Genomic DNA, 25,922 nt, shown 5'->3' on the forward strand with positions numbered 1-25,922 from the left:
ACTTTGGGAAACTGAGGTGGGCAGATCATGAGGTCAGGAGTTCGAGACCAGCCTGGCCAACATAGTGAAATCCCATCTCTACTAAAAATATAAAAATTAGTGGAGTGTGGTGGCACTGGCCTGTAGTCCCAGCTATTTGGGAGGCTGAGGTGGGAGGATTGCTTGAACCCGGGAGGTGGAGGTTGCAGTGAGCTGAGACCATGCCATTGCACTCCAGTCTGGGTGACAGAATGAGACTCCATCTCAAAAAAAAAAAATTAATTGACCATAGATGTATGGGTTTATTTCTAGATGTTCAGTTTTATTCCATTCATTTTTGTGTTTTATCTTTCTGCCAGTACCACATTATTTTGATTACCATGGCTTTGTAGTAGGTTTGTTCTTCCTTTTAAAGATTGTTCTGGCCACTCAGGCCCCCTAGCATTTCTATATATATATTAGAATGCGTCTTTCTATTTCTGCCAAAAAAAAAACAAAAGGCAATTTAAATTGTAATAGGGATTGTATTAGATAGGTAGGTTAATTTTGGGAATATTACCATTGTATCACACTGCTATAAAGAAATACATGAGACTCGGTAATTCATAAAGAAAAGAGGCTCAATTAGATCATAGTTCCACAAGCTGTACAGGAATCATAGTGACTTCTGCTTCTGGGAAGGCCTCAGGAGGCTTCCTTTCATGGCAGAAGGCAAAGGGGGAGTGAGGAGCTTCACATGGCCAGAGCAAGAGAAAGAGAGGGGGTGGTGATGCAACTTTTAAACAACTGGATCTCATGAGAACTCACTCTACAGCACCGAGGCAGGATGGTGCTAAACCACTTATGAGAACTCTGTCCCTATGATCCAGTGACTTCTTACCAGGCCCCACCTCCAACACTGGGGATTTCAATTAGACATGAGATTTGCAACACAGATCCAAATCCTATTAGCTATATTAACAGTATTAAATCTTCCAATCCATGAGCCATGGGTGGACCATTCCATTTGTTCAGGTCTTTAATTTCCTTCAATACTGTTCTGCGATTTTCCATCTACCACTCTCACACTTGCCTGGTTAAACATGTTTCTTTTATTCTTTTAGATGTTGCTGTTAATAGAATTGTTTCCTTAATTTCATTTTAGGATTGGGGCAGTCTTTTGAAATAAGGACATGAGTGGGAAAAAGCAGAGGAAGGCTGTTGACACCTAGAGAAAAACAAGTATAAACAGAGAAAAAAAGCAGGAGCCAGAAATTATGTAAAAAAGAAGGCACTGGGAAAGTTGAGAAAGAGCAGGGTTGTGGGGGTACTACACCTGACGAAGGCTTAAGCAAAGTCAAGCTTTCAAGACAAGGTTCCTAAAGCAAGGCAGGAGTATTCCAGGATTAGACAAGAGCTCACCCAACAAGGAAAACACCACCAGTTTGAACCAGACAGAACCAGCTGGCAATATGGTTTCGCCACTTCTTAGAAAAGAGGAACGGAGGCAGGGCGCGGTGGCTCACACCTGTAATCCCAGCACTTTGGGAGGCCGAGGCAGGTGGATCATGAGGTCAGGAGATCAAGACCATCCTTGCTAACATGGTGAAACCCAGTCTCTACTAAAAATACAAAAAATTAGCCAGGTGTGGTGGCACGCCACGCCTGTGGTCCCATCTATTTGGGAAGCTGAGGCAGGAGAATTGCTTTAACCTGGGAGGCAGAGTGCACCAAGATAGCACCACTGCACTCCAGCCTGGGCAACAGAGCGAAACTCTGTCTCAGAGAAAAAAAAGGAAAGAAAAGAAAAGAGGAACGGAGAGGTGTGCTCAAAAGCCACCAGTAGGCCTTCAGAATGCTCTGTGTGTCTGTGTCTTGGCAGAATGAGCCAAATATAGTTTCTTCATACCCCATGAGACACACTTAGCAAATGCTGTCCCCATACAGAACTACCTCTCGGTGTCTTTATACTCCAATACCTACACCAAAGCGTTCCACCAGTAGAAATCCTAGCACCTAGACATAGTCAGCCAAGTACATGGCTCCCTCAGCCTCCAACCAAAGATTCCCTATTTCCATCGGAGTGGAACAAAATCCCACTGCGTTCCTAATACCTCCTGTAATTTTGCATGTGGGAGACATGGTATGTGACATTCTCTTGTGCAAATTGTAATGGATTGGGGAAGGAGAGAGAAATTGAGTTCAGGCCTAACTTTCCAGAGGACAAAATAAATCTCTCTTGAAAACTGCAATTATCTGAGACTATTTCAAAGAAAACTCTGTGTCATCCTGGCCTTTGCTCAAGGGTATGGCTTTCCATCAGTCTCTCTTGCTCTCTCTCACATACATACGTATGTGTGTATGCATACGTACGTGTATATACATACACGCATACATATAGACATATTTTCCCTCTCTATACACACACATTCATACACCCCTCCAACCTCTGTGTAAGACCCTGACGCGAATGGTGAGTGCCTAGGCAGGGGTCAAACAAAGGCTACCCTGCCAGAGGATTGCCACAAACACCTTTAAGCACGCAGGTTCCTCGGCTCCTCCCAGACACATTGAATCTGAATCTCTCGGATTCTGATTTCGGAGCCCAGGAATCCTCCAGTGCAGGAGCTCCTGGGCGACTGTGATGCACCTGGATGCTGGAGGCGCGCGGATCTAGGGAGGAGGCGGCACTGGTGCGGTGTAGTGGGGGAAGAGAGGAGGGGACGGTGCCTTTAAGCGGCCAGGTGTTAGGACCGGAGGACAAGCGACCAGCTGAGCGGGAGGCCCCGAGACCGCCCCACCGCCAGGCGGTAACCTTTAGCCACACTTGGCCCGGAGCCACCGCCAGATCTGCCCCGCCCCGCCACCCTGCCCTCCGATTGGCCGCCTCCCCGCCCGGCCCCCGGCCTAGGCCAATGGGGCCGGCTCGCGCCGGAAGCCGGAAGCGCGGCAGGGTCGGCGGAGCTCCCCCTGGACAGCTGTCTTCAGGCGCCATGCAAGGCCTCCGGCCAGGTCTGACGGCCAGGCGTCTCCTCCCGCTGCGGTTCCCCCCGCGGCCGCCCGGGCCCCGGCTGATGAGCGGGCAGGCGGCCGGCGCCCTGGAGCGGGCCATGGACGAGCTGCTGCGCCGCGCAGTGCCGCCGAAGCCGGTCTACGAGCTGCGCGAGAAGACGCCGGCGCCCGCCGAGGGTCAGTGCGCGGACTTCGTGAGCTTCTACGGCGGCCTGGCCGAGACGGCCGAGCGGGCCGAGCTGCTGGGCCGCCTGGCGCGGGGCTTCGGCGTGGACCATGGCCAGGTGGCCGAGCAGAGCGCCGGCGTGCTCCAGTTGCGCCAGCAGCAGCGGGAGGCCGCGGTGCTGCTGCAGGCGGAGGACCGGCTGCGCTACGCGCTGGTGCCGCGCTACCGCGGCCTCTTCCACCACATCAGCAAGCTGGACGGCGGCGTGCGCTTCCTGGTGCAGCTGCGGGCCGACCTGCTCGAGGCGCAGTCCCTCAAGCTGGTGGAGGGGCCAGACGTCCGGGTAAGGGGCCGCCCTCGACCGCCCGGCAGCGCGGACGGGCCACCCTCCTCGAGTAGTCCTCACTACCCCCCTGCACGCCCCGCACACCCTGCCTTCCCTGCCTGAAACCACGCTCACTTCGCCCGCGGTTACTGACTGCCAACTCTGTCCCCTTCCCACGCTGTCTGAGTCCTGGCCTTGCCAGAGCACACGCCCTCCTCCCTCCAGTCTGGCCTTGAAGTCCTCATTTGTATAGTGTTTACTAAGTACTCAGCACTTGGTGACCTTTAAGGTAACTGTCACCTCTTGTACCTGATGAGTGTGTGCTATACCGTCTCTCTTCTAATCATTGTAGCTGAGAAGTGTTTCATCTTTATGGTATACCTGCACTCGAGTGTCAGGCTGAGCATCAGGCAGCCTTCTGAGACCCTGGATAGTGTTTCAGAGGTTAATTGGGCACCCACTGTGTGTGAGACGTTGTCCTAAGATGTCCTGTGAAATGCACAAAGGTAAATAGAACTCAAGGTCACCACCACCACGCAGGAGCCTCCATGGCTTCTGGCCTTCTCTCTGCTGCGTGACTTTTGGTAGGACAATTGAACTCCCTCAGTTCAGTACTTAATGTGATCATTCTGAGTTGGCTTCTTGAGTTAGTCAGGCATTAGCACAGTTCATTCCTGTTAGATGCAGATGCATACTTTGAGGTTTAAATGATTATGACCCGAAAGATGGCCTAGGGCAATGTATAGTCCTTTTATACTGTTAGTATTAAATATGGCGAAACACTAACCTGCCCTTTTTTATTTTTATTTTTATTTTTGAGACAGGGTCTCACTCTGTTGCCCAGGCTGGAGTACAGTGGTGCCATCACGGCTCACTGTAGCCTCGACTTCCCCAGGCTCCAGCGATCCTTCCACCTCAGCCTCCTGAGTAGCTGGGACTACAGGTGCAGGCCACCACGCCTGGCTAAGTGTTTTTTTCTTTAGACAGAGTCTCGCTCTGTCACCAGGCTGGAGTGTAGTGGTGTGATCTTGGCTCACTGCAACCTTGGGGTTCAAGGGGTTCTTGTGCCTCAGCCTCCCTAGTTGCTGGGATTACAGGCACCTGCCACCATGCCCAGCTAATTTTTTTGCATTTCTTTGTAGAGAGGGCATTTCACCATGTTGCCCAGGCTTAACCTGCCCTTTTCATGAATGAAAAATGATGTAAATGTTTCAGCAAGTTCTGGACATTCAGAAGTTTGTGAGCAGTTGGTGTTAAAAAAAAAAAAAATGCTGAACAGGTGAATGATTATGACCTAACCCATTTAAGAACTCTGATACTAGTTTAATAGTTTTCATTTTCATTCTTTCAGTCTTAGGTGGGTGATAACGTGTATCCCTTTTACAGTAAAGGAGATAGATGCTGAGATTCTGTGACTTGTCCTTAACTTCAGAGCAAAAAACCCTCACTGATCACCCATCCAAATCCAGGGTTCTTTGCACTACACTTACTACCTTGCACTTATTTACTGTGTGAGTTAATCGGATGTTTATTAGAAACTTTCTTATCTTTTTTTGGCTACTTAGTCTTACATGCGTAAAAATGGGCATAATTAAGGATGGGATTAATGTCAGGATTGACAACAGTGGCCATGATTTGATTCCCCGTGATAGCTGGTTAGTTTACAGTGCTAAGCGTTACTGAGGGCCAGGCATCTTTGGCCATAAGATTCTAAGACAGAAAACCCACAGTTGTTCATTGCGTGACACGAAATCAGTCATGAATTCTTTCTGTGTTGAATTGTCTCGTTCTGGGCTCAAGCCCAGTCAGAATGGATGAGCTTTTCTGATCCACACTATGGACAGAGTACTTGGGATACATCTTCCCCCCAAATAAATGATCAGCTCCTCAAAAACCGGGAAACTTGTCTCAACTTTCTTGCATAGCAGAATGATGAATGAATCATTGCAGTAGATTCCTGGGTGCCCCAGCATGAGACACACTTGACACTAATCATTCAGCATTGATGTGGAGGTGAGACTGCCCCACACTCTGTCATAGATTTTTGAACCTGGGAGGAAGCCATGAAGAGCTTGAAAGGTTTCTGTACAACTGGGAGAGTCCTCATATCAGACATGTGGACAGCTTTGTTCCTCATTTATTTTTCACACCCAGTCCAATTCTGAGTTACCTGGTTCTGTGAGATGTTGTGGAATACATCCTTCTGTTCTTCCCCATGCAGGAAAACTTGGGTATCACATAGTCGGGAAGGAACACATTGCATGGCAGCTGAACACACTCACATTCAGCCCTGACTTATTGAAAAAAAGGAGCTGGCCCCTGGGAAATACAGAGGCTGCTGCATCCTCAGACATTCACAAGTTTCCTGGCTTTTTGACCAAGGCTATCTATATATATAAGGGAGAAAACACTGCACACTATAATGTTAGGCCAAAAGTCCTGTGGACCGGAGATATTTATCAAACCTCTAGAATGAATAACGGCACCCTGACCTTTGCCTGTACACATGGTTTGGACATAATGGCTCCGGGAGCCTTTTTGTGTTTGCTTTGTCACGCCCCTTCCATTTCTTTACCTAGAATTCCCAGCCTTATATTCAGTGCATATAACTGTTAGTAGCTGAACCTGTTAATTCCCTTCCCCTTCCGTTCTACATAGTTAAGTTTCCTTGTGTGTGTGTGTGTGTGTGTGTGTGTGTGTGTAGGTTTTTGTTGTGTTTGTTTATTTTTTTTTTTAGAGATGCGATCTTGTTATTTGTCCAGACTGATCTTGAACTCCTGGCCTCTAGCAAGCAATCCTGCAGTCCCAAGTGCTGGGATTATAGATACGCATGAGCAGAGATGTAATTTTTTTTTTAATTTCTGTCATTTAAATTAGTCTGAGAATAGAGTTAAATGGTTCTGTGCATAGAACCTGTCAACTGGGATCTGATATTATAACTATCACCAGAAATCACTTAATGTGGTATGATCTGATCTATTTTTTTATCTGATCTTTTTTTTTTTTTTTTGACAGTCTTGCTGTGTTGCCCAGGCTGGAGTGTAGCAGCACGATCTTGGCTCACTTCATCCTCCACCTCCTGAGTTCAAGTAATTGTCCTGTCCCAGCTTCCCAAGTAGCTGGGATTACAGGTGTCCACCACCACACCCAGCTAATTTTTGTATTTTTAGTAGAGACAGAGTTTTACCATGTTGGCCAGGCTGGTCTCGAACTCCTGACCTCAGGAGGTCGCCTGCCTCAGCCTCCCAGAGTGCTGGGATTACAGGTGTGAGCTATCGCACCTGGCCCTCTTTTTTTAATAGACTCTGTTTTAAAGCAGTTTTAGGTTCACAGCAAAACTGAGTAGAAGATACAGAGATTTCCCTTATACCCTCTGCCATCCCTCATTATCAACATCCCCCAACAGAGCTGAACATTAGTTACAACTCAGGAAGATACACTGACACATCCTTGTCACCCCAATTCCCCAGTAGACATTAGCATTCACTTGTAGTGTTGAACATTCTGTGGGTTTGGTGTGGAGACCATTTTGATTCCATTCCTTTTACCTCATTCTGGATTTTGCATCCACATTAATGAGGTGACTCAGCTAGAACTAGAACTTTTCGCTTTAAGGGATCCAGCATTAGAAAACACCAGAAGGTTGACAAAGGAAGCTTTAGTGCAGGCTTCCCAGACCCCCAAGGGCTTTCCTAAGTGCTGAGTGCTCTCAGGGGAGCAGGGGTCTCACTCCCAGGTTGCCCTGGTCTCGGCACCCTGGATATGTGCACACTGAGCCCTGTCACACAGCTGTGCTACTTGCCTGGCTTCTTTTGGCCTTTGCACGTGCTGGATAAGCCCACGTGAGCATGCACTGTTTTACAGGAGAGCTCCTGTGGGCTTGGACCCGAGCATTTCCCTGGGCCTGAATGTAGTTCGTTGTGTGATGCTGCTCAGATTCTTTTCTTACTGAATGCTATAGGTGCAAAGGCACTTTTAGAATAAGTGGCAAATGTGAAGCCACAGAATGATGCTGATGCTGTGTGGGTTTTTGTTTGTTTGTGTGTTTTTAGATGGAGTTTCACACTCAGTCGGGCTGGAGTGCAGGGGCATGATCTTGGCTCACTGCAACTTCCGCCTCCCGGGTTGAAGCGATTCTCCTGCCTCAGCCTTCTGAGTAGCTGGAGTTACAGGTGCCCACCACCATGCCTAGCTAATTTATTTTTATTTTTAGTAAAGACCGGGTTTCACCATGTTGGCCAGGTTGGTCTCAAACTCCTGACCTTGTGATTCGCCCGCCTCAGCCTCCCAAAGTGCTGGGATTACAGGCGTGAGCCACTGCACCCAGCTGATGCCATGTGTGTTACAGGACGGTGGGCATAGTGGAAGAAGCAAGAGCTCCCGGGAAGGGACCTCGTTTCCAGGCCCATCTTTGCCATCCATTGCTTAGAGAAGTGAGTTTAGGTGATTTTTATCCAACTCGCTGAACCCTCCTGGGCCCATTGACACTGCATTGAGGGGAGAAATTCAGTTGATTGTTGGTCAGCTGAGAGGCAGCCTTCCACTCCTCTAAGAAAAATATATCGGAGCTTTGCTAAAATATGGTATAAAAATGAGGGCATTGTTTGTCAAGACTTTGGTCTTTGGCCAGGGATTGGAATTATTGGAAATGCATGTATCCGGAAGACTGGTGTTTCCTTCGTGAGCATAGCCCAGCGTGAGGACAGGAGGCATGTGACCAGGCTGGGATACCTCTCTTTCCTTGGATATTTCAGATCAGATAAGGTATCTTTTCTTTATGTTGGGGACTCATTATCCTTTTTGATACAAAGTTCAGACCCAGTATCAGGTCTCCTGGCTGGGGAGAAATAAGTGCTATTTGAAAGTTTCCACAGTGTGCAGTGGCCAAGTGTCTGTGTGGTGTTTGTCTAGATAGCAAACCCAGTGCATGGAGAAGGTAGACCCTGGCCGTGGTTAATGACAAGGATGTTAGGAGGTCCCTGTTATTGGATGCCTTGATGCGTGTCACATCCTCACTTCTGTGCTATGCTGTGTTCATCTCATGTAGACTTGTAGAGTTCCTTGGATTATAGTAAGTGGATTGATCTTAATAGATTCATTCCAAGAGAAAATTTTAGTTGTTTTAATAATTAAGGAATTTCTGGAGAAGGTATTTGTCAATATCCCTGACTACTGTGATCACAAAACTCAATTTTAATCTGTAGAAAAGAGAATGATAAAGAAACAATTTAGTACGGGGAGTGATAGAAAAATCTATAAAGCACTAGATTTGGTGGCTCATGCTGTAGTCCCAGCACTTTGGGAGGCTGAGGCGGGCAAATCACCTGAGGTCAGGAGTTTGAGACCAGCCTGGCCAACATGATGAAACCGTCTCTACTAAAAATACAAAAATTAGCCAGTCATGATGGCAGGTACCTGTAATCCCAGCTACTTGGGAGGCTGAGGCAGGAGAATTACTCGAACCTGGGAGGTGGAAGTTGCAGTGAGCTGAGATCACACCATTGCACTCCAGCCTGGGCAAGAGTGAGACTCTGTCTCAAAAAAAGATAAATCTATAAAACGGCATAATTATATCAGGAAAAGAAGTATTCCCTTTGAAATGTTCCTTTTTTATTTATTTTTTTTTTTGAGACGGAGTCTCACTCTGTTGCCGAGGCTGGAATGCAATGGCGTGATCTCAGCTCACTGCAACCTCTGCCTCCCAGTTTCAAGCAATTCTCCCATCTCAGCCTCCCAAGTAGCTGGGATAGGCACTTGCCGCCGTGCCCAGCTAATTTTTGTGTTTTTAGTAGAGATGGGGTTTTACTATATTGGCCAGGCTAGTCTTGAACTCCTGACCTCAGATAATCCACTCGCCTCAGCCTTCCACAGTGCTAGGATTACAGGTGTGAGCCACTGCACTCAGCTGTGTTCTTACTTTTTAAAATATTCTTTTCCTCTGGTCTGAGTGAGTTTGGAGGCTCATTACGGTGTCTGGATTTGTGGCCTCCTGAACATAGAGGAGTTTGTGGGTATGTGTGTGCCTGTGGTTTCATGGTAAGTGTGGGTACAAGGATGCTGTATGTGTTTGCAGGGTGGTGGTTTATAGGCTTTTGTTTGTTCTCCAGAGGCCCAGTGGGTTGATGACTTCAGTTTCTTAGAGGTGAAATCCCAGTGAAACCAAATTGAATCCCCAGTAGAGGGGAAGGTCTGAGCAAGGTTCAGCCATTTGTGGGCACTTGAGGGAGGTTGACCATTAATTCTTGGAAAGGGTTCCCGGTGGGCGGTTTGGACCTCAGAGTTAGGGTGAAATGAGAGATGCTCGAACCTTAACAGAGGCACAGAAACGAGAAGGGACGTGTTCTCACTGCCACAGCCACCCAGCCATGCTAGACAATTGTGTTTCTTCTGCCTTTTAGTTAATAGAGTACTCCTTGTAGGTTCTAGTAAATTCTGTGCTTAGCTATGCTAAATAATACTTATTTTTAGATAGGAAAGTATACCCCAGTATGAAGTGTACACCTGCAGAGTGGCAGCTCATGTGAGTGGGAACTGTCCCCAAGTTTCTCAGCCTCCGCAGGGCTGCCCTCATGCATGACTTTCAACTCCCTTCCCCATCCCAGGGCTTCTGGACAAGGGAAGGTAGGTTTTCCTCACATACCCAAAATACGCAGATCTTGATAGATCTTCAAAAGAGAGGGAACCAAGTTCTCTTTTAAAAGGAAAAGTTGGCTGGTCTAAGCAGCGTCATGCAAGACAACAGAATTAACGATACAGAATATACAGAGCCAGGCGCGGTGGCACGCACCTGTAGTCCCTGTTCCTTGGGAGGTTCAGCTGAGCCCAGGAGTTCAAGTCCAGCCTGGGCAACACAGCAAGACCTGTCTCTAAAAAAATAATAATAATAAGATGCACTCCAGCAGAATCAACTGAGAACTGTCACTGACCTTAGCATCACCAGGATATTCCCAGCAGTTGTGTTTCTCAGTCTTGTATTGGTGACAAATGGTGGCTGAATTAATGCACGTACAGTCGAGGAGGCTTCTTTCCTTGGTGGTGTTTGTATCCTGGCAACTTGCCGCGTGCTGTGGTTCATTCCAGCCTGAGCAGCTGCTGCTGCTGTTAGACTAAGCAACGGAGAATTCTCACCTTTAGCCTAGATTCCCAGTTCTCATGTACCAGCGTCACATTTTGTGGCTGTCAGGAGCCCAAAATAGAATGAAGAGATTTGTAGGGGAGGAGCTTTCATCAGCCAAACCATTTCTTTCATAATTAATACTGAATTGATAGTAAAACTAGGTATTTCCTGCTTTTTTCCCGTCCTGAATGTACGTCTTACACAGAGCTCAGCTCACCCGTTCCTATCCTGAGATGTGGAAGTCTCCCTGGCTTCTGGGATGGTCCGTGGGTAGGTATCAGAGGAGTCCATGAACCCCAGGAAAATGTGTTTGCAGTTTTCTGGGGACGGGGCCCGTGGTTTTTAGCGCATATTCAGGTGTGTGAGGATCCCAGAAGGCTAAAAAGCACTGTTGTCAAACGCAGAAAATGCAGTTTCATAAAGGGCCATTCTGTGTCACCCGGCAAATGATCTCTCTCGTCCTCCCCACCTGCTACTTTCTAATCACATTCTTTCCATTTTTCCATCTTTTTCATCGGATATCAATCTATTAGTGAATGTTTTGGGAACTGTAGGAGTGAATGAGAAATGGACTCTGCCTTGATGGAATTTACAACCAAGTAAAGGAGATTCAGTTATGGAATGTAGAGTTAAAAGGAATTGCAGAGATCATCTGATCCAGCCATCTGTCCGATGCTTAAATCCTTTTTAAAAAGCTCTGCTGGGTTCTGTCCACCCTGTGCTCAGTCACTTCCAGTGCTGAGGTTCACCGTCTTCCAGGATGACCTCTGTGGACAGCCCTAGCTATTCAAAAGTTCTTCTTGACACTAAATTCGATCCAAGTCTGATTGTCCATGGCTTCTACCAGTTGGTCCTGGATTTACTTCCCCGGCCCCCGTGGGGTCACATGGAACGAATTTGTGGTGTCTTTCGTGCCCTAATGATTAAACATATAAAGGTAGTTCTCACCTCCCTCCGAAAACTTCTCTGAGCCATCCCAAAACCTGCAACTCTTCCTCAGGCAACAGTTTTGAGTCCCTTCACCCTTTAACAGGAATTAAAATATAAAATGGTCTTATAAAATTTGGAAGCTGAGGCAGGAGAATCGCTTGAACCCAAGAGGCGGAGGTTGCTGTGAGCCGAGATTGCACCACTGCACTCCAGCCTGGGACAGAGCAAGACAATGACTGTCAAAAAAAGAAAAAATTATAGCTGTTGTAAAGCCATTCTTTGTATTTGTTGCCCATCATGTTCTTTATGACCCTTACACAGAGATTCAGAAGGTCATTCCTGTAACGGATATCCTGAGGTATTTACTGTTACTCAGTAGTAATGTTCAGTGGATCTGTTAATATATAGTTCATCTGTGAGTAACAGAGACCCACAATAACAGTGATTTGAATATGACAAACTTTGTCTGTCATGTGAAAGTCTACAGGTAGGCAGCCCAGAGCTGATCCGGCTCTTTGGTGTCCTTGGTGGATCCAGACTTGGATCTTGTTGCTTTGCGCAGAAAATCCTTCATCTCCAAAGTCACGTCATGGCGCAAGCTGGCTGCTCCAGTGCCAGCCATCACACCACCTTCCAGTCTGCAGTGGAAAAGCAAAAAAGATGGGCCAAGGGCGGGCACCTGCTGTCTTTTCAAGTTCCCCAAAGTGGCTGCAGGAGAATGCTACTTACACCTCATTGGCCAGAACTCTGTCACATGGCTGCCCCCCAGCTGCAGTGCAGTCTCTATTCTGGACAGCTGTTAATTTGGAAGAAAAGGGATACAGCCACTGGGAACAACAGGCTGTGGCCGTGCAGGCAACACTGAGATGGCACTGCTCCTGCCCGGTGCCTGTGTTTTTCTGCTCTTGATTGAAAGGCGTCAGTGCTGATGGATCTTGGGTGGTCACGTCAACTCACATCATTTGGGGAAGTAGATAGGCTGTAAATAAGTAAAGCAAAATTAGGGTAATTTCATCAACTCTGAAATGCACTGGTTGCCAGATACACTATTATTTTATGTCCCTCTAAGGTAGATTAAAAATGCTTCCAGTTATGGCAGGGCACAGTGGCTTACGCCTGTTATCCCAGCACTTTGGGAGGCCAAGGCGGGTGGATTGCCTGAGCTCAGGAGCTCAAGACCAGCGTGGGCAACATGGTGACACCCCACCTGTACAAAAAATAAAACGAAAATTATCCGGGTGTGGTGGCGCTCACCTGTAGTCTCAGCTACTTGGGGGTCTGAGACAGGAGGATCACTTAGCCCAGGAGGTCGAGGCTGCAGTGAGATGTGTTCATGCCATTGCACTCCAGCCTGGGTGACAGAGTGAGACCCCATCTCTCAAAAAAAATGGAAATGCTGCCAATTAGACCGTGACCCGCCATCATTCAAAAGATGCATCCTGACGTAAGAGATATTAAAAGATGAAAATCTCCAAGTTGATGAAATAGGGCTCCTGGACCAAGTACTTGTTTTTCTAAGGAAAAGCAGGAGTAATGTTTTGACATATCAAGGTTCCCCAGAGGCTGCGGACAGTGCTGTTGACCCCCTTGCTGTCTGTTGTAGGTTTCTCTTAGAGTGTATCTTCCATTGTTGTGTTAACTTTATATAATTAGTATGCTCACTCTGGTAAATGAATTGGAGCATACTGTTTGATTTGGGCAACTTAGCTCAAATTGAATTATTTCCATTCAGGGGTCTTACGGACTGAAGTGGTTACATCTAAATCAAGAGTTGAATTAAAGCCTGACTTGGTTTGAGATAAGAGTCTCACAGAGGAATCTTGGGAAAAGCTGTTTAGAGGATCGTCTTACACAGTTGTCTTCCGTATCGTGCCGGTGGCTTTTCATTCCCTGTGCTGGCCACAGCACAGAGCTGGGCTTGATCTGTTGTACACTGAAGGCCTGTGTCTTCTCCTTTCAGGAGATGAATGGGGTGCTGAAAGGAATGCTCTCAGAATGGTTTTCCTCCGGGTTCCTTAACCTGGAACGTGTTACCTGGCATTCACCATGCGAAGTGCTGCAGAAAATCAGTGAGTAAGTATTCAGGTTTTCATTTGCTTTGTTCAGATATTTTTCATGTATATTTATATGTGTTTTATATTGGCTAAAAACCAGTCTATCTCTCTTCACATGTGCAGTTTATTTCAAGTCTAATAAAATCCAAACACGGTATTTGCAAATGTGACTGTCACCACACATGATACTAAGATCATGGAGGAAGAGGAAAGGGCACCAAGAGAAACTGATGCGTCTCTCAGTGACCTGCACGTGGGGTCTTATTTGTGTCCTCTTGCTTAAAGCAGACAGGCCCATTTTCTACCTTCCCAAGACCCCATGATCAGAGTTGTAGAAACTCACTGGACCAAGCATTGGCATTCGTAATCAAAACTACATTTAGCCCACCTGGTTGTTAAGATGTCTCCCTAGGTTAAAGTCTCTCAACAAACTATATCATGTGTTATATCCAGGACACAGTATAACACAGGCTAGCGTGTCATGGTGCCTCACAACCCGGGACTCTTTGTGAGTAAGCGTCTTCACGTTACATGTAGTCCCACGACATCCAAGGTTTGAAAAGTGTCCTATCTTGGAAGTGTAACCAATTCAAAGGGCTGACGGTGCCTGCTGCCATTTCACGTGCTGAAAACACAGTAGCGGTGGGTGAGGTTGCTAGACAGAAGAAACCAGATGAGCCCAGTGTTTGCAGCACTGACAGCGCTTCACAGAGATCCCGAGGAAAGGAAAGACACGGTGTCCAACACCAAGCATTTGATTAGGTTCATGAAAATATGCTGCGTGAATCCTTCCCCAGAGCCTCACCCTCCTCTTAAAACTGGGATTAAAATTGGAGCACAATTTTGTTTGTAAAATGGTCATTCACTGTAGTTCCTCTCAGTGGGTTCTGTTTCTCATTAAAATGACTTTCTTTCCATTAAAGCTCTATCTAAAAAATTTGTTTGACTTAATGAATAATATGAATAGGAGTCATAAACCGTTACTTAAGTTGTGAATTATACGTTTGTCTTACGTCTTTACAAATTTCACCCCAGGTCGGAGGCCGTGCATCCTGTAAAAAATTGGATGGACATGAAGCGCCGTGTTGGGCCCTATAGAAGGTGTTACTTCTTTTCTCACTGTTCCACCCCTGGGGAGCCCCTGGTTGTTTTGCACGTGGCACTGACCGGTGACATCTCCAGCAACATCCAGGTACCTGGGATGGTCAATTCGGGACAAGATAGGCATCCCACAAAGTCCCTTAAGTTGTGTTTTTGTTTTGTTTTGTTTTTACTTGATTTTATCCTGTTTTTTTGAAAATAAGTGGTTTCGGGCTTTTTAATTGCTTAAATAAAGTCTCCAGATGTGTAGGTGTAGAGTGTAGACGTGTAGCAGGCAGGCAGTTACGGATCTAGGACAGCATTCATCTGGCAGTGTTGACCTTGGCTTGAGAAACAGTTAAAGTCTCTCACGGAACACATTTGTGAGGCAGAAAGTAACTGTGAAGGAAGAAGAGACAGGATACCTGGTTCATACGTGGTTCACCTTTACAGCTTTTGTTAAATGCCTGTGGGGAGTTTTGAAAGAGACTTGATTGGAAAATTGAAAGATACACTCCATCCCTCATGCGTGGTATGGGCCCAGGACACTGCCTGGCGAGTGCAGGTTGTGGGACTTGTGGTTGATAGCCCCGTCCCGTGGCAAGCTGCTCTGCTCCTGGATGAGTTTGGCAAGAATGTCTGAAATGCTCCTGCAGGCCCACGAGGGCAGAAGAGCAAGGGACCACATTGCAGGGTCTGGGAATAGGAGCGCTAAAGACAGGTGGCAGGGAGCCTGAGACTCCTGGGCCAGCACAGGTTTGCTCAGGCCAAGAGGACGTGGGGGACTGTTAGAAAGCTGAGTGGATGGTGGTCCGGCACAAAGTGAGTGCCCTAAGCAGGTGTCCTGCTGAGAAGTTAGAGAAGTTGCGTAGGGCAAATGAGCGGATGTCCCTGATCACCAAGGAGAAACTCATCCCCTTACAGTGTTTGTGTTTGAAGGAGTCACACTCTGACGCCCTGTTGGTGGGATGAGGGGCCATTCTGACTTCTTTGAGGGCAGTTTGGCAAGATGTATGAAAATTCAGATTGTGCCTTCCTTCTGGCCTAAAAATTCTACCCTTAGGAACTTCTGCTGGGCAGATGCTCAGCCCTGAGAGTTAGGTGGCTGCTCCTGCAGCACTGCTGACAGAAAGGCTGGATGATAACCTAGGGCCCATCAGGAGAAAATGGGCTCCAGGAGTGTGTTGTAAACACTTGGTGCGGCCTCAGGTACATCGGATTTCTGTCACGTATTTAAATATTGATGGAGGTTTATATTTTGACATGGAAAGCTAAGCTTGACTTATTGTTGAGGTGAAGTTCAAGTTTACACAGTAGCATGTGTAGAGTGTGGTCTTATGATCAATATTAATAATACCTGTTGAGTATGTGCTCTGTGCCTGTCAGTCCATGAAGCACATTTTGTGTGTTATTGCTCAGAGTGCCTGTGATTTAGGTATTATGAGAAAACTGAGGCTTAGGGGAACATTTGTAGCTTATCCATGATCATAGAGCAAGTAAGGGTGGAACTGGAATTCAAACCCCGCCCACATCCTGACTCCAAGGGGAAGGTGCCTTCCATATGTGTAGAGTTGCGCATATGCAATTGGGCACATGAGAATATGCGTGGGACCGCAGTCCTATGTATATTTAACAGTGTGCATACTGGGAGCCTATGAGACAGACCTGGAAAGGTGTCCATGAAAAGGTCAGCAGCAGCAGGCATGGGGATTAGGTTTCGGAGTAATTTAGTATTTTTTCTTTTTTATTTATTTATTTATTTATATTACTAAAGATGGGGTTTCACCATGATGGTCAGGCTGGTTTTGAACTTCTGACCTCAGGCGATCCACCCACCTTGGCCTCCCAAAGTGCTAGGATTACAGGCGTGAGCCACCACGCCTGGCCTAATTTAGTATTTTTTCTTTATGCATGTATTTTTTTTTCTCTTTTTTGTTTGTTTTATTCACTTTGCCTTGTAAAAAAATTTTTTTGCCTCTGATGTGACACATACCTCCGTTATATAACTAAAGAAAGTTTTGTTTTTATTTTGAAAACTTTAAAAAAACATTGCTGGGATTTTTGCACAAGGAATCACAAGGTAACTAACAGACTTCTTGAAAAAGGAGAGCCAGCACAGTGGCTCACGCCTGTAATCCCACCACTCTGGGAGGCTGAGGCAGCCAGATCATCTGAGGTCAGGAGTTCCAGACCAGCCTGGCCAACATGGTGAAACCCCATCTCTACTAAAATACAAAAATTAGCTGGGTGTGTGGCGGGTGCCTGTAATCCCAGCTACTTGGAAAGCTGAGGCTCAAACAAGAATCGCTTGCCAGGAGGCAGAGGTTGCAGTTAGCCAAGATTGCACCACTGCACTCCAGCCCGGGCAACAGAGCGAGACTCCATCTCAAAAAAAAAAAAAAAAGGGAGATAAACCTGGGAGTGATATGAAGTGAGCTCTGTTCTTTGAGGCCCGGGGCTCTTCCACAGAGCGCAGTGTAGGACAGCAGGCCCAGCACAGGCCTCGGAGGATGTCCCCTCCGTGTCATGAGCTCTCCTGCTTTCCTCACAGCAGTGTTGCCTAACTTTGTAGGAGTCACAGACCCTGTTAAGAATCTAAAGGGAAAAAAGGCTGAGGACATTTTCCTCAGGGCAGATATGCCTAGACTCACACATTCCATAGACAGTTTCAGAAAGTTCGTGGACTGACTGCCAGACCTGATGTATGCGCTCTGAGCTAAATACTTCTCCTTCCAGAATCAGAGGTAGCTGGTAGAAGTTAAAACAGTTTAAATCGGTTCTTCAAAAGTAAGCTAGTGTACCTGCTTCGAAGCAAATGAAAAGGTAACCCCCTGCTATTCCACTGTTATCAAGTGACCTTTAGAGTATTAAGGATTATGCTTCAGAGTATTGGGGATTAGAAAACGCTGCAGTCAAAAATGAGAGGCAGTAAACTCAGACTTCAGCGAAGCAACTTCCATTCCAGGTCGTTTCTTAGATTGCCTCGCGTGTACATCTGTGCAAATGTGTGTTGCTATTAAGGAAAAACAAAGATGGCACAAAACCGAGAAGGGACATGAAAAAGTCAAAGGTAAATTTCCTAAAAGAAAATGATGTGGGACTGCATATGGCCTCTTGAGAAATGTGAAAAACTGGGGTTCAGAGAAAAGGAGGAAAGACAATTAAATGGTGTAAAACACCAGGACTTTAAGGAGAAGCTGAAGGAACCGAATGAAGCTGTTTGGTCTGGAGGATCAGCGTGTTAGCCCTGAGTGTCGGCAGGGGAGTTTATGGAGCACGTTTTTGTTTGCACAAAGACTTAAAAGACAGAAAGGGACATACGTTGCTCTTCAACAAAGTTTGCATGAACATTGCAAAATGGCACAAACAATGCAGCACCGAGAACCCCAAGGAGGCTGAGGACATTTTCCTGTAGAGAGTTTTCAAAACAGCGGCTTTTAGGTTCCATAGCCTGAATCCCAGCTGGGGAGCCGAGTTCTCTGCTCTCTCTTTCAGTGCTCTGAGAATTGTCTTCTGGCCCCTGCGACAGGGTTGCCATGCAGGCTGCAGAGTGTCCAGACTGTCCTAAGAACCATCGTCCGTGTTTTCCAGGCAATCGTGAAGGAAAGTCCTCCATCAGAAACAGAAGAGAAAAACAGAATTGCTGCTGCCATCTTTTATTCTATCAGTTTGACCCAGCAGGGACTCCAGGGGGTGGAGCTGGGAACATTCCTCATAAAGCGAGTCGTCAAGGAGTTGCAGGTAAGTGACACGCAGGGAGGCCCAGTCACACTTGGCTTCCATGTGGTCAGGTCAGTGAACCTCGTGGGGTGTCAGGTGCCATGAGGGACACAGATGAAGACAGGAGCTAAAGGGACAGGCAGGGAATAGAAAGGGTGCCAGCGGCCCCTCAGCAGCTCCTAGGAGCCATGAGTCTCCCAGAGAGATGAGAATGATGCTGAAATGAGGCCTCCAGCCTGGCTGCGCAGTTGCCCGCAAGATGCAGTTGTGTTCTGAGGTCATCAGCTCTCTCTAGGGCGACCTCATTGTGATCTGCTCAGGACGCTCTTGATTTCCTGGGTCCTGGTGTAAGTGTCACTCTCAAGTGTCTCAGCCAGATGGCACAGCTGGTGGTCATCCCGCCGTGTCAGACCTCCCCCTGCCCCTGCCCACACTCTCAGGGTCTCTGGTGCCTGACATGCTGTCAGCGTGGCCTTTCTCACAGCCTGTGTGGGGGGGTGCTGAGGTTAGACCAGATGGCTCAAAGGTAGGTGCTTCGGCTCAGTTTTGATTTAACTCCCTTCTCTTTGCTGCCCTGTGAAAAACACATTAACCATCCTACAACAGAAAGGTTGAAATTCACTCTGGGCCTAGGCTTTCGGAAACCACCAACCTCATCAGGGGTTTGAATAAACTCAGATGTGTAGAATCTAGTGCTTAGTTGCAGTAGCTAGATGATTGCTAATGACTGGTTCTGAGCGGGGTACTCTGTGTTGGGGGCTGCAGATAGCTGCAGCAGAGCCCTTCCTTAGAAGGTGACAGTGTGCAGTGGGGACATTTACATGCTTCTCATAAATTCATAATCAATTTCAAATTGAAGCCCTCAGGATTAGGCTGGGTGTTGGCTTCATTACCACACAGCCATGTTTCCCCTGGGTAACAATAAGCCACATCTCATCCACACAGTTTCCTTGTTCGTCTATCTTAGCTGAGGGTGGTAATGAGCAGGGCAGGGAGGGGAAATGTATCAGGGTAAGGAAGGCAGGAAGAGGAGGAGCAGATCCTGGGATTTGGGGGAGTCGGGCCTTAGCCCAGTAGCTGTCCTGAGGGTGACACTTAACCTGCCCCTGTGCAGCCAGTGTAGAGTCCTCAAAGGGAGTCTAGAAGGGAGCGAATGACCCCTCTGCAGGGAGGCGCTCATCCGGGTTTACGAAAGTAGAACACAGCCAGGCATGGTGGCTCATGCCTATAATCCCAGCACTTTGGAAGGCCAAGGCAGGTGGATCACCTGAGGTCAGGAGTTTGAGACCAGCCTGGCCAACATGGTGAAATCCTGTCTCTACTAAAAATACAAAAATTAGCTGTGTGTGGTGGTGCACACCTATAGTCCCAGCTACTTGGGAGGCTGAGGCAGGAGAATTGCTTGAACCCAGGAGGCGGAGGTTGCAGTGAGCCGAGATCATGCCACTGCACTCCAGCCTGGGAGCAACTGTCTCAGAAAAGCAAAAAACCTGGGAGCCACCACAAATGCTCAAGGAGAGGAACATGGTGAGGAACATAACAGTCTTCTCTTTTCATTTTTCATATTACTCTGTGGTTAAAATTGTCTGTTTTGGAATTTTAAATGATGATGAGAAAATGCTCACAATATAAATTCATAATGCAAAATGCAGAATAAGTGTCTCATCCATGCAAAAATTGCATCAAGAAACACCAGCAGTTCACTGTAGCAAACTGTGGACAGTAGTTTTCTCAGTGTAATGGAGTATGACGGTTTTCTTCTCTTCTGTCATTAATTTTTTTAAAAATTTCCATAGTGAGCATGTATTACATTTATAATCAGAAAGTAGTGGATTTTTGGAAATGAGAATGAGATCTCTCTATAGTTAGGACAGTCACAATTGAGCCGTGTCATGTGATGTGGAGAGATCCCCGCAGTCTCCTCCTCTGCCCCATTGTGCACCCCCTGTGGTGTGGCTGGTCGCTCACTTATCCATCCCTGGGCACTCATGTGCCAAGCAGCAGAGCAGCCTGTGGGGCCTCAGAGGTGGCCATGGGAGGGGCACGGTGTGCGGGACAGACACGGTCTGCAGTGAGTAACTGTGGTACACCACGTCCCGCTCCCCACTGGCCAGCTGTCTGGTTTTAGGCAAGTCCCCCACACACTAGTCTCAGTTTTGCCAACATGACAAGGGATGGTGGGGACCCAGGTGTCCTGCCTCAGGGAGTCAGGATGCCTCCAGGGCCGGGCACACATCAGGTTCCTGATAACTGTTCCCTGCTGGGCGCGGTGGCGCATGGCTGTGGTCCTAGCTACTGAGCAGGCCAGGGCAGAAGGATGGCTTGGACCCAGGAGATCAAGGCTGCAGTGAGCCAGGATGACGCCACTGCACTCCAGCCAGGGCGATAGAGCAAAGACCCTGACTCTAAGGAAAAAAAAAATTCTTGAAAGAAGATAAATAACATGTATTGGATGTCACTTCGCCCACTACACAGCAGCAACCGTAGGTTGAGAGGTGCTCCTCTCTTGGTAACGTACCTGCTGAATTTGTGTGTTTTCTCCGCCTTCCTTCCACCCCAACCGTGCTTTACAGAGAGAGTTTCCTCACCTTGAAGTGTTTTCAAGTCTGTCACCTATACCTGGATTCACGAAATGGCTTCTGGGGCTTCTGAGCTCGCAAACAAAGGAGCACGGGAGGAATGAACTCTTTACAGATTTGGAATGTAAGGAAATCTCAGAGATCATAGGTGGCCCCATTAACGAGGCCCTCAAGCTCCGCCTCAGCAGCAGCGAGTGGGTGCAGTCAGAGAAGCTGGTGCGGGCACTGCAGGCCCCGCTGATGAGGCTGTGCGCCTGGTACCTGTATGGAGAGAAGCACCGTGGCTACGCACTGAACCCTGTGGCCAACTTCCACCTGCAGAACGGGGCAGTGCTGTGGCGCATCAACTGGATGGCAGACGTGAGCCTCAAAGGCATCACCAGCTCCTGCAGCCTGATGGCCAACTACCGCTACTTCCTGGAGGAGACCGGCCCCAACAGCACCTCCTACCTCGGCTCCAAGAACATCAAAGCCTCCGAGCAGGTCCTCAGCCTAGTGGCCCAGTTTCAGAAGAACAGCAAGCTCTGATGATAAACCTCTCCTGAGTCACATGGCTCCAGCTGAGAAAACAGTCATCTTCTGGAGGAGCTGGGAGTTATGAAGGAGCTTTCCAAGCAATGCCAAAGTCGACTGTGTTCTCAGGCCCGCATCCAGGCCACGCTGTGAGGGCAGGCCTCAACGTCCCTTGCCCTGGACGACACACGTGCCCAGTGCAAGACAGTGGTGGGTGTGGGTGCACACAGATGAGTAGGTCGCTGTGTGGTCTCCAGAAGATTCTGTCATTGCCCTTGGCCTGACTCTCTGCCCTGGGCTGGTGCCGTGGCACCTCTGTCTTCAGGAATCTTCAGGAAGCTGTGCAGCCTCTGCCATTGTCGTCCCAGGGGGATCCAGCAGCCTCTCACTGACCAGGGCGAGTGGCCCAGATGAGAACAGGTGTTCCTTCGTGCTCATAGAACAGAAGGCGGCGGTCGTTGCTTTAGCCGTTTCTCTCCATGCAGTGCAAAGGGATAAAGGGCTGTGCTACACTTTCCCAGTTAAATTCTGAAGCTCATAAATGTATGAAAGGTTTGTGGCTTTGCACAAGGTGTGTGTAGTAAGTTAAATCGTTGAACACAGAAATCTTGCTGCTTGAGGCATACGTTGGGTGATACGCTTTAAATTATCAGGGATTCAAGTTCATAGTGAACTTCACAGTAAAGAACATGTTTGTTCTATAAAACATTAAACACGTGATTATGTAATGGTGGTTGTCTTTAAAATTAGAGACCTGGGAAGCCTGGAATCCGCCAGCCAGCCAGTGGGGTGTTTGGCATGAAGGGGCCTGGGATGAGTGGGATAAGAACAAAGATGAAGGAAGGGGCGTCACTGTGCTTGTGGGAGGAAGGTGTGTGTGTGTGTATATGTATGTATCAGTGCACGTCTCTGTGTGCATGTGCACTAGTGTGTGTCTGTGTATCAGTGCATGTCTTTATGTGCATGTGCACGACTATGTCTGTATCTCTCAGTGCCCATCTGTGTACATGTGCACAAGCATGTCTGAATCTGTATCGGTGCACGTCTGCATGTGCATGAGCTTGTCTGTATCAGTGCACATCTGTGTGTGCATGTGTATGAGCATGTCTCTGAATCTTTATATCAGTGCACATCTGTGCATGTGCATGAGCTTGTCTGTATCAGTGCACATCTGTGCATAGGCACGAGCGTGTCTGAATCTGTGTATCATTGCACATCTGTGCACATGCACAAGCGTGTCTCTGAATCTGTATCAATGCACGCCTGTGCATGTGCATGAGCTGGTCTGTATCAGTGCACATCTGTGCATGTGCACAAGCGTGTCTCTGAATCTGTGTATCAGTGCACATCTGTGCATATGCACGAGCGTGTCTGAATCTGTGTATCATTGCACATCTGTGCACGTGCACAAGCGTGTCTCTGAATCTGTATCAATGCACGCCTGTGCATGTGCATGAGCTTGTCTTTGTCAGTGCACATCTGTGCATGTGCACGAGCATATCTCTGAATGTGTATCAGTGCACATCTGTGCATGTGCATGAGCTTGTCTGTATCGGTGCACATCTGTGTGTGCATGTGCACGAACATGTCTCTGAATGTGTATCAGTGCGCGTTTGTGTGTGCATGTGCACGAGCATGTCTGTATCGGTGCATGTCTGCACACATGTCTGCGTGTGCATGTGCTTACACGTCTGTGTGTGTGTCTGTGTGCATGCATCTGCAGGTGTGCTGTCCTTGCTGTCCTCAGTTAGGCAGACAGGTCCCTCCCCTCGCCTTCATTGCCTTTTTTCTCCCAGACCATGCCAGGCTACTTCTCTCTCTTCTGCATACAGCCTGTTGCCTCATGACAGACTGTGATGGTGGAAGGTGTCTCATGCCTCTTGTTCTCTGGGCTGATTCTGAAAGCACCAGAGCAGGTGGCAGGCTAATCACTCCAATCCTGGCAGCCTGCTGGCCCCTACTACAGGCAGAGTTCTTTACTGCAAGCGTCCCCAGACCCTCAGGACTGCAGAAACCTTCTGGCCTTACCGTCTTTGCTTAGCTTTTGGCCTGTACCGTAAAGACCAACAGTTTTCTGTGATTCATCTTGCTGCCTCCAGAGTGCTGTGGACGGATCACTCATTCCGGATCACACTGGCAGCCTTTCTTACCTGGCGGCGCCCTTCCTGCCTGTGTCCTTCACCTGTGCTGACTGGTTCTGTCCTGTGTGGACAGGGGTGATAGGAATTCCCACCACACAGACTGCTGGGAAAATGGGTTCAGTTCACATCCGCGGAGGTTTTGGCTCACCAGAGGAGTTTGTAGATGTGAGTCATCCTCAAGTCACTAAGAACTAGCACTCCTGAGGTGCGTCTCAGAATAGTGTTCAAATCCATTTCACTGTTGGGGCCACAGAGCCCTCCCTTCAGCAAGGCTACTGATCAGATCATGCTACTCCTTAGGCCAAATATGACCCCGTTTTTTTTTTTTATTTCTCATTAAGGCAGAGTTTCTTAACATTTTGTGAGTTACAGATCACTAATATTCGGGTGAAAGAAAGGTGGGCTTTGCTGCAGGAGAACACACACACAGTGCACAGGAGAACACACACGGTGCACAGGAGAACACACAGTGCACAGAACACACACAGTGCACAGGAAAACACACACGGTGCACAGGAGAACACAGTGCACAGAACACACAGTGCACAGGAGAACACACAGTGCACAGAACACAGTGCACAGGAGAACACACAGTGCACAAAACACAGTGCACAAGAGAATATACAGTGCACAGAACACACACGGTGCACAGAAGAACACACAGTGAACATGAGAACACACTGCACAGGAGAACACACAGAGTGCACAGGAGAACACGCACAGTGCACAGGAGAACACAGTGCACAGGAGAACACACAGTGCACAGGAGAATACAGTGCACAGGAGAACACACAGTGCACAGGAGAACACACACGGTGCACAGGAGAACACACAGTGCACAGGAGAACATAGTGCACAGGAGAACACACAGTGCACAGAACACACACAGTGCACAGAAGAACGCACACACGGTGCACAGAAGAACACACACAGTGCACATGAGAACACACTGCACAGGAGAACACACAGAGTGCACAGGAGAACACACAGAGTGCACAGGAGAACACACAGTGCACAGGAGAACAAATAGTGCACAGGAGAACACAGTGCACAGGAGAACACACAGAGTGCACAGGAGAACACAGTGCACAGGAGAACAAACATAGTGCACAGGAGAACACACAGAGTGCACAGGAGAACACACGGTGCACAGGAGAACAAACACAGTGCACAGGAGAACACACATGGTGCACAGGAGAACACACAGTGCACAGAACACACACGGTGCACAGGAGAACACACAGTGCACAGAACACACACAGTGCACAGGAGAACACACTGCACAGGAGAACACACAGAGTGCACAGGAGAACACACAGTGCACAGGAGAACACACACAGTGCACAGGAGAACACAGTGCACAGGAGAACACACACGGTGCACAGGAGAACACACACAGTGCACAGGAGAACACACACGGTGCACAGGAGAACATGCAGTGCACAGGAGAACACAGTGCACAGGAGAACACACACAGTGCACAGGAGAACACAGTGCACAGGAGAACACACACAGTGCACAGGAGAACACACAGTGCACAGGAGAACACATGGTGCACAGGAGAACAAACAGTGTACAGGAGAACACACACGGTGCACAGGAGAACACAGTGCACAGAACACACACGGTGCACAGGAGAAGACACAGTGCACAGAACATAGTGCACAAGAGAACACACAGTGCACAAAACACAGTGCACAGGAGAATATACAGTGCACAGAAGAACACACACGGTGCACAGAAGAACACACACAGTACACATGAGAACACACTGCACAGGAGAACACACGGTGCACAGGAGAACACACAGTGCACAGGAGAACACAGTGCACAGGAGAGCACACGGTGCACAGGAGAACACCCAGTGCACAGGAGAACACACAGAGTGCACAGGAGAACACACGGTGCATAGGAGAACAAACACTGCACAGGAGAACACACACGGTGCACAGGAGAACACAGTGCACAAAACACACGGTGCACAAGAGAACACACAGTGCACAGAACACACAGTGCACAGAACACAGTGCACAGAACACACATGGTGCACACTAGAACACAGTGCACAGAACACACAGTGCACAGGAGAATATACAGTGCACAGGAGAACACACACGGTGCACAGAAGAACACACACAGTACACATTAGAACACACTGCACAGGAGAACACACAGTGCACAGGAGAACAAACAGTGTACAGGAGAACAGTGCACAGGAGAACAAACATAGTGCACAGGAGAACACACAGAGTGCACAGGAGAACACACGGTGCACAGGAGAACAAACAGTGCACAGGAGAACACACATGGTGCACAGGAGAACACAC

The 25,922-nt window shown here is 48.0% G+C and overlaps 1 protein-coding gene across 1 annotated transcript; it reads left to right on the forward strand.

Moving 5' to 3' along the window:
* The first annotated feature begins 2,951 nt into the window (after positions 1-2,951).
* MLYCD (malonyl-CoA decarboxylase) lies at positions 2,952-22,182 on the forward strand. Its single transcript, XM_012466153.2, has 5 exons — positions 2,952-3,479; positions 13,469-13,581; positions 14,598-14,754; positions 18,234-18,383; positions 20,936-22,182. The coding sequence occupies exons 1-5, from the start codon at positions 2,952-2,954 to the stop codon at positions 21,467-21,469; spliced, it is 1,482 nt and encodes a 493-aa protein (XP_012321576.2). The 3' UTR covers positions 21,470-22,182.
* Positions 22,183-25,922: the final 3,740 nt, after the last annotated feature.

The sequence above is a fragment of the Aotus nancymaae genome, unplaced genomic scaffold (assembly GCF_030222135.1).
Source record: "Aotus nancymaae isolate 86718 unplaced genomic scaffold, 86718_ANA_hifiasm-v0.15.2.pri h1tg000030l, whole genome shotgun sequence".
Taxonomy (NCBI): domain Eukaryota; kingdom Metazoa; phylum Chordata; class Mammalia; order Primates; family Aotidae; genus Aotus; species Aotus nancymaae.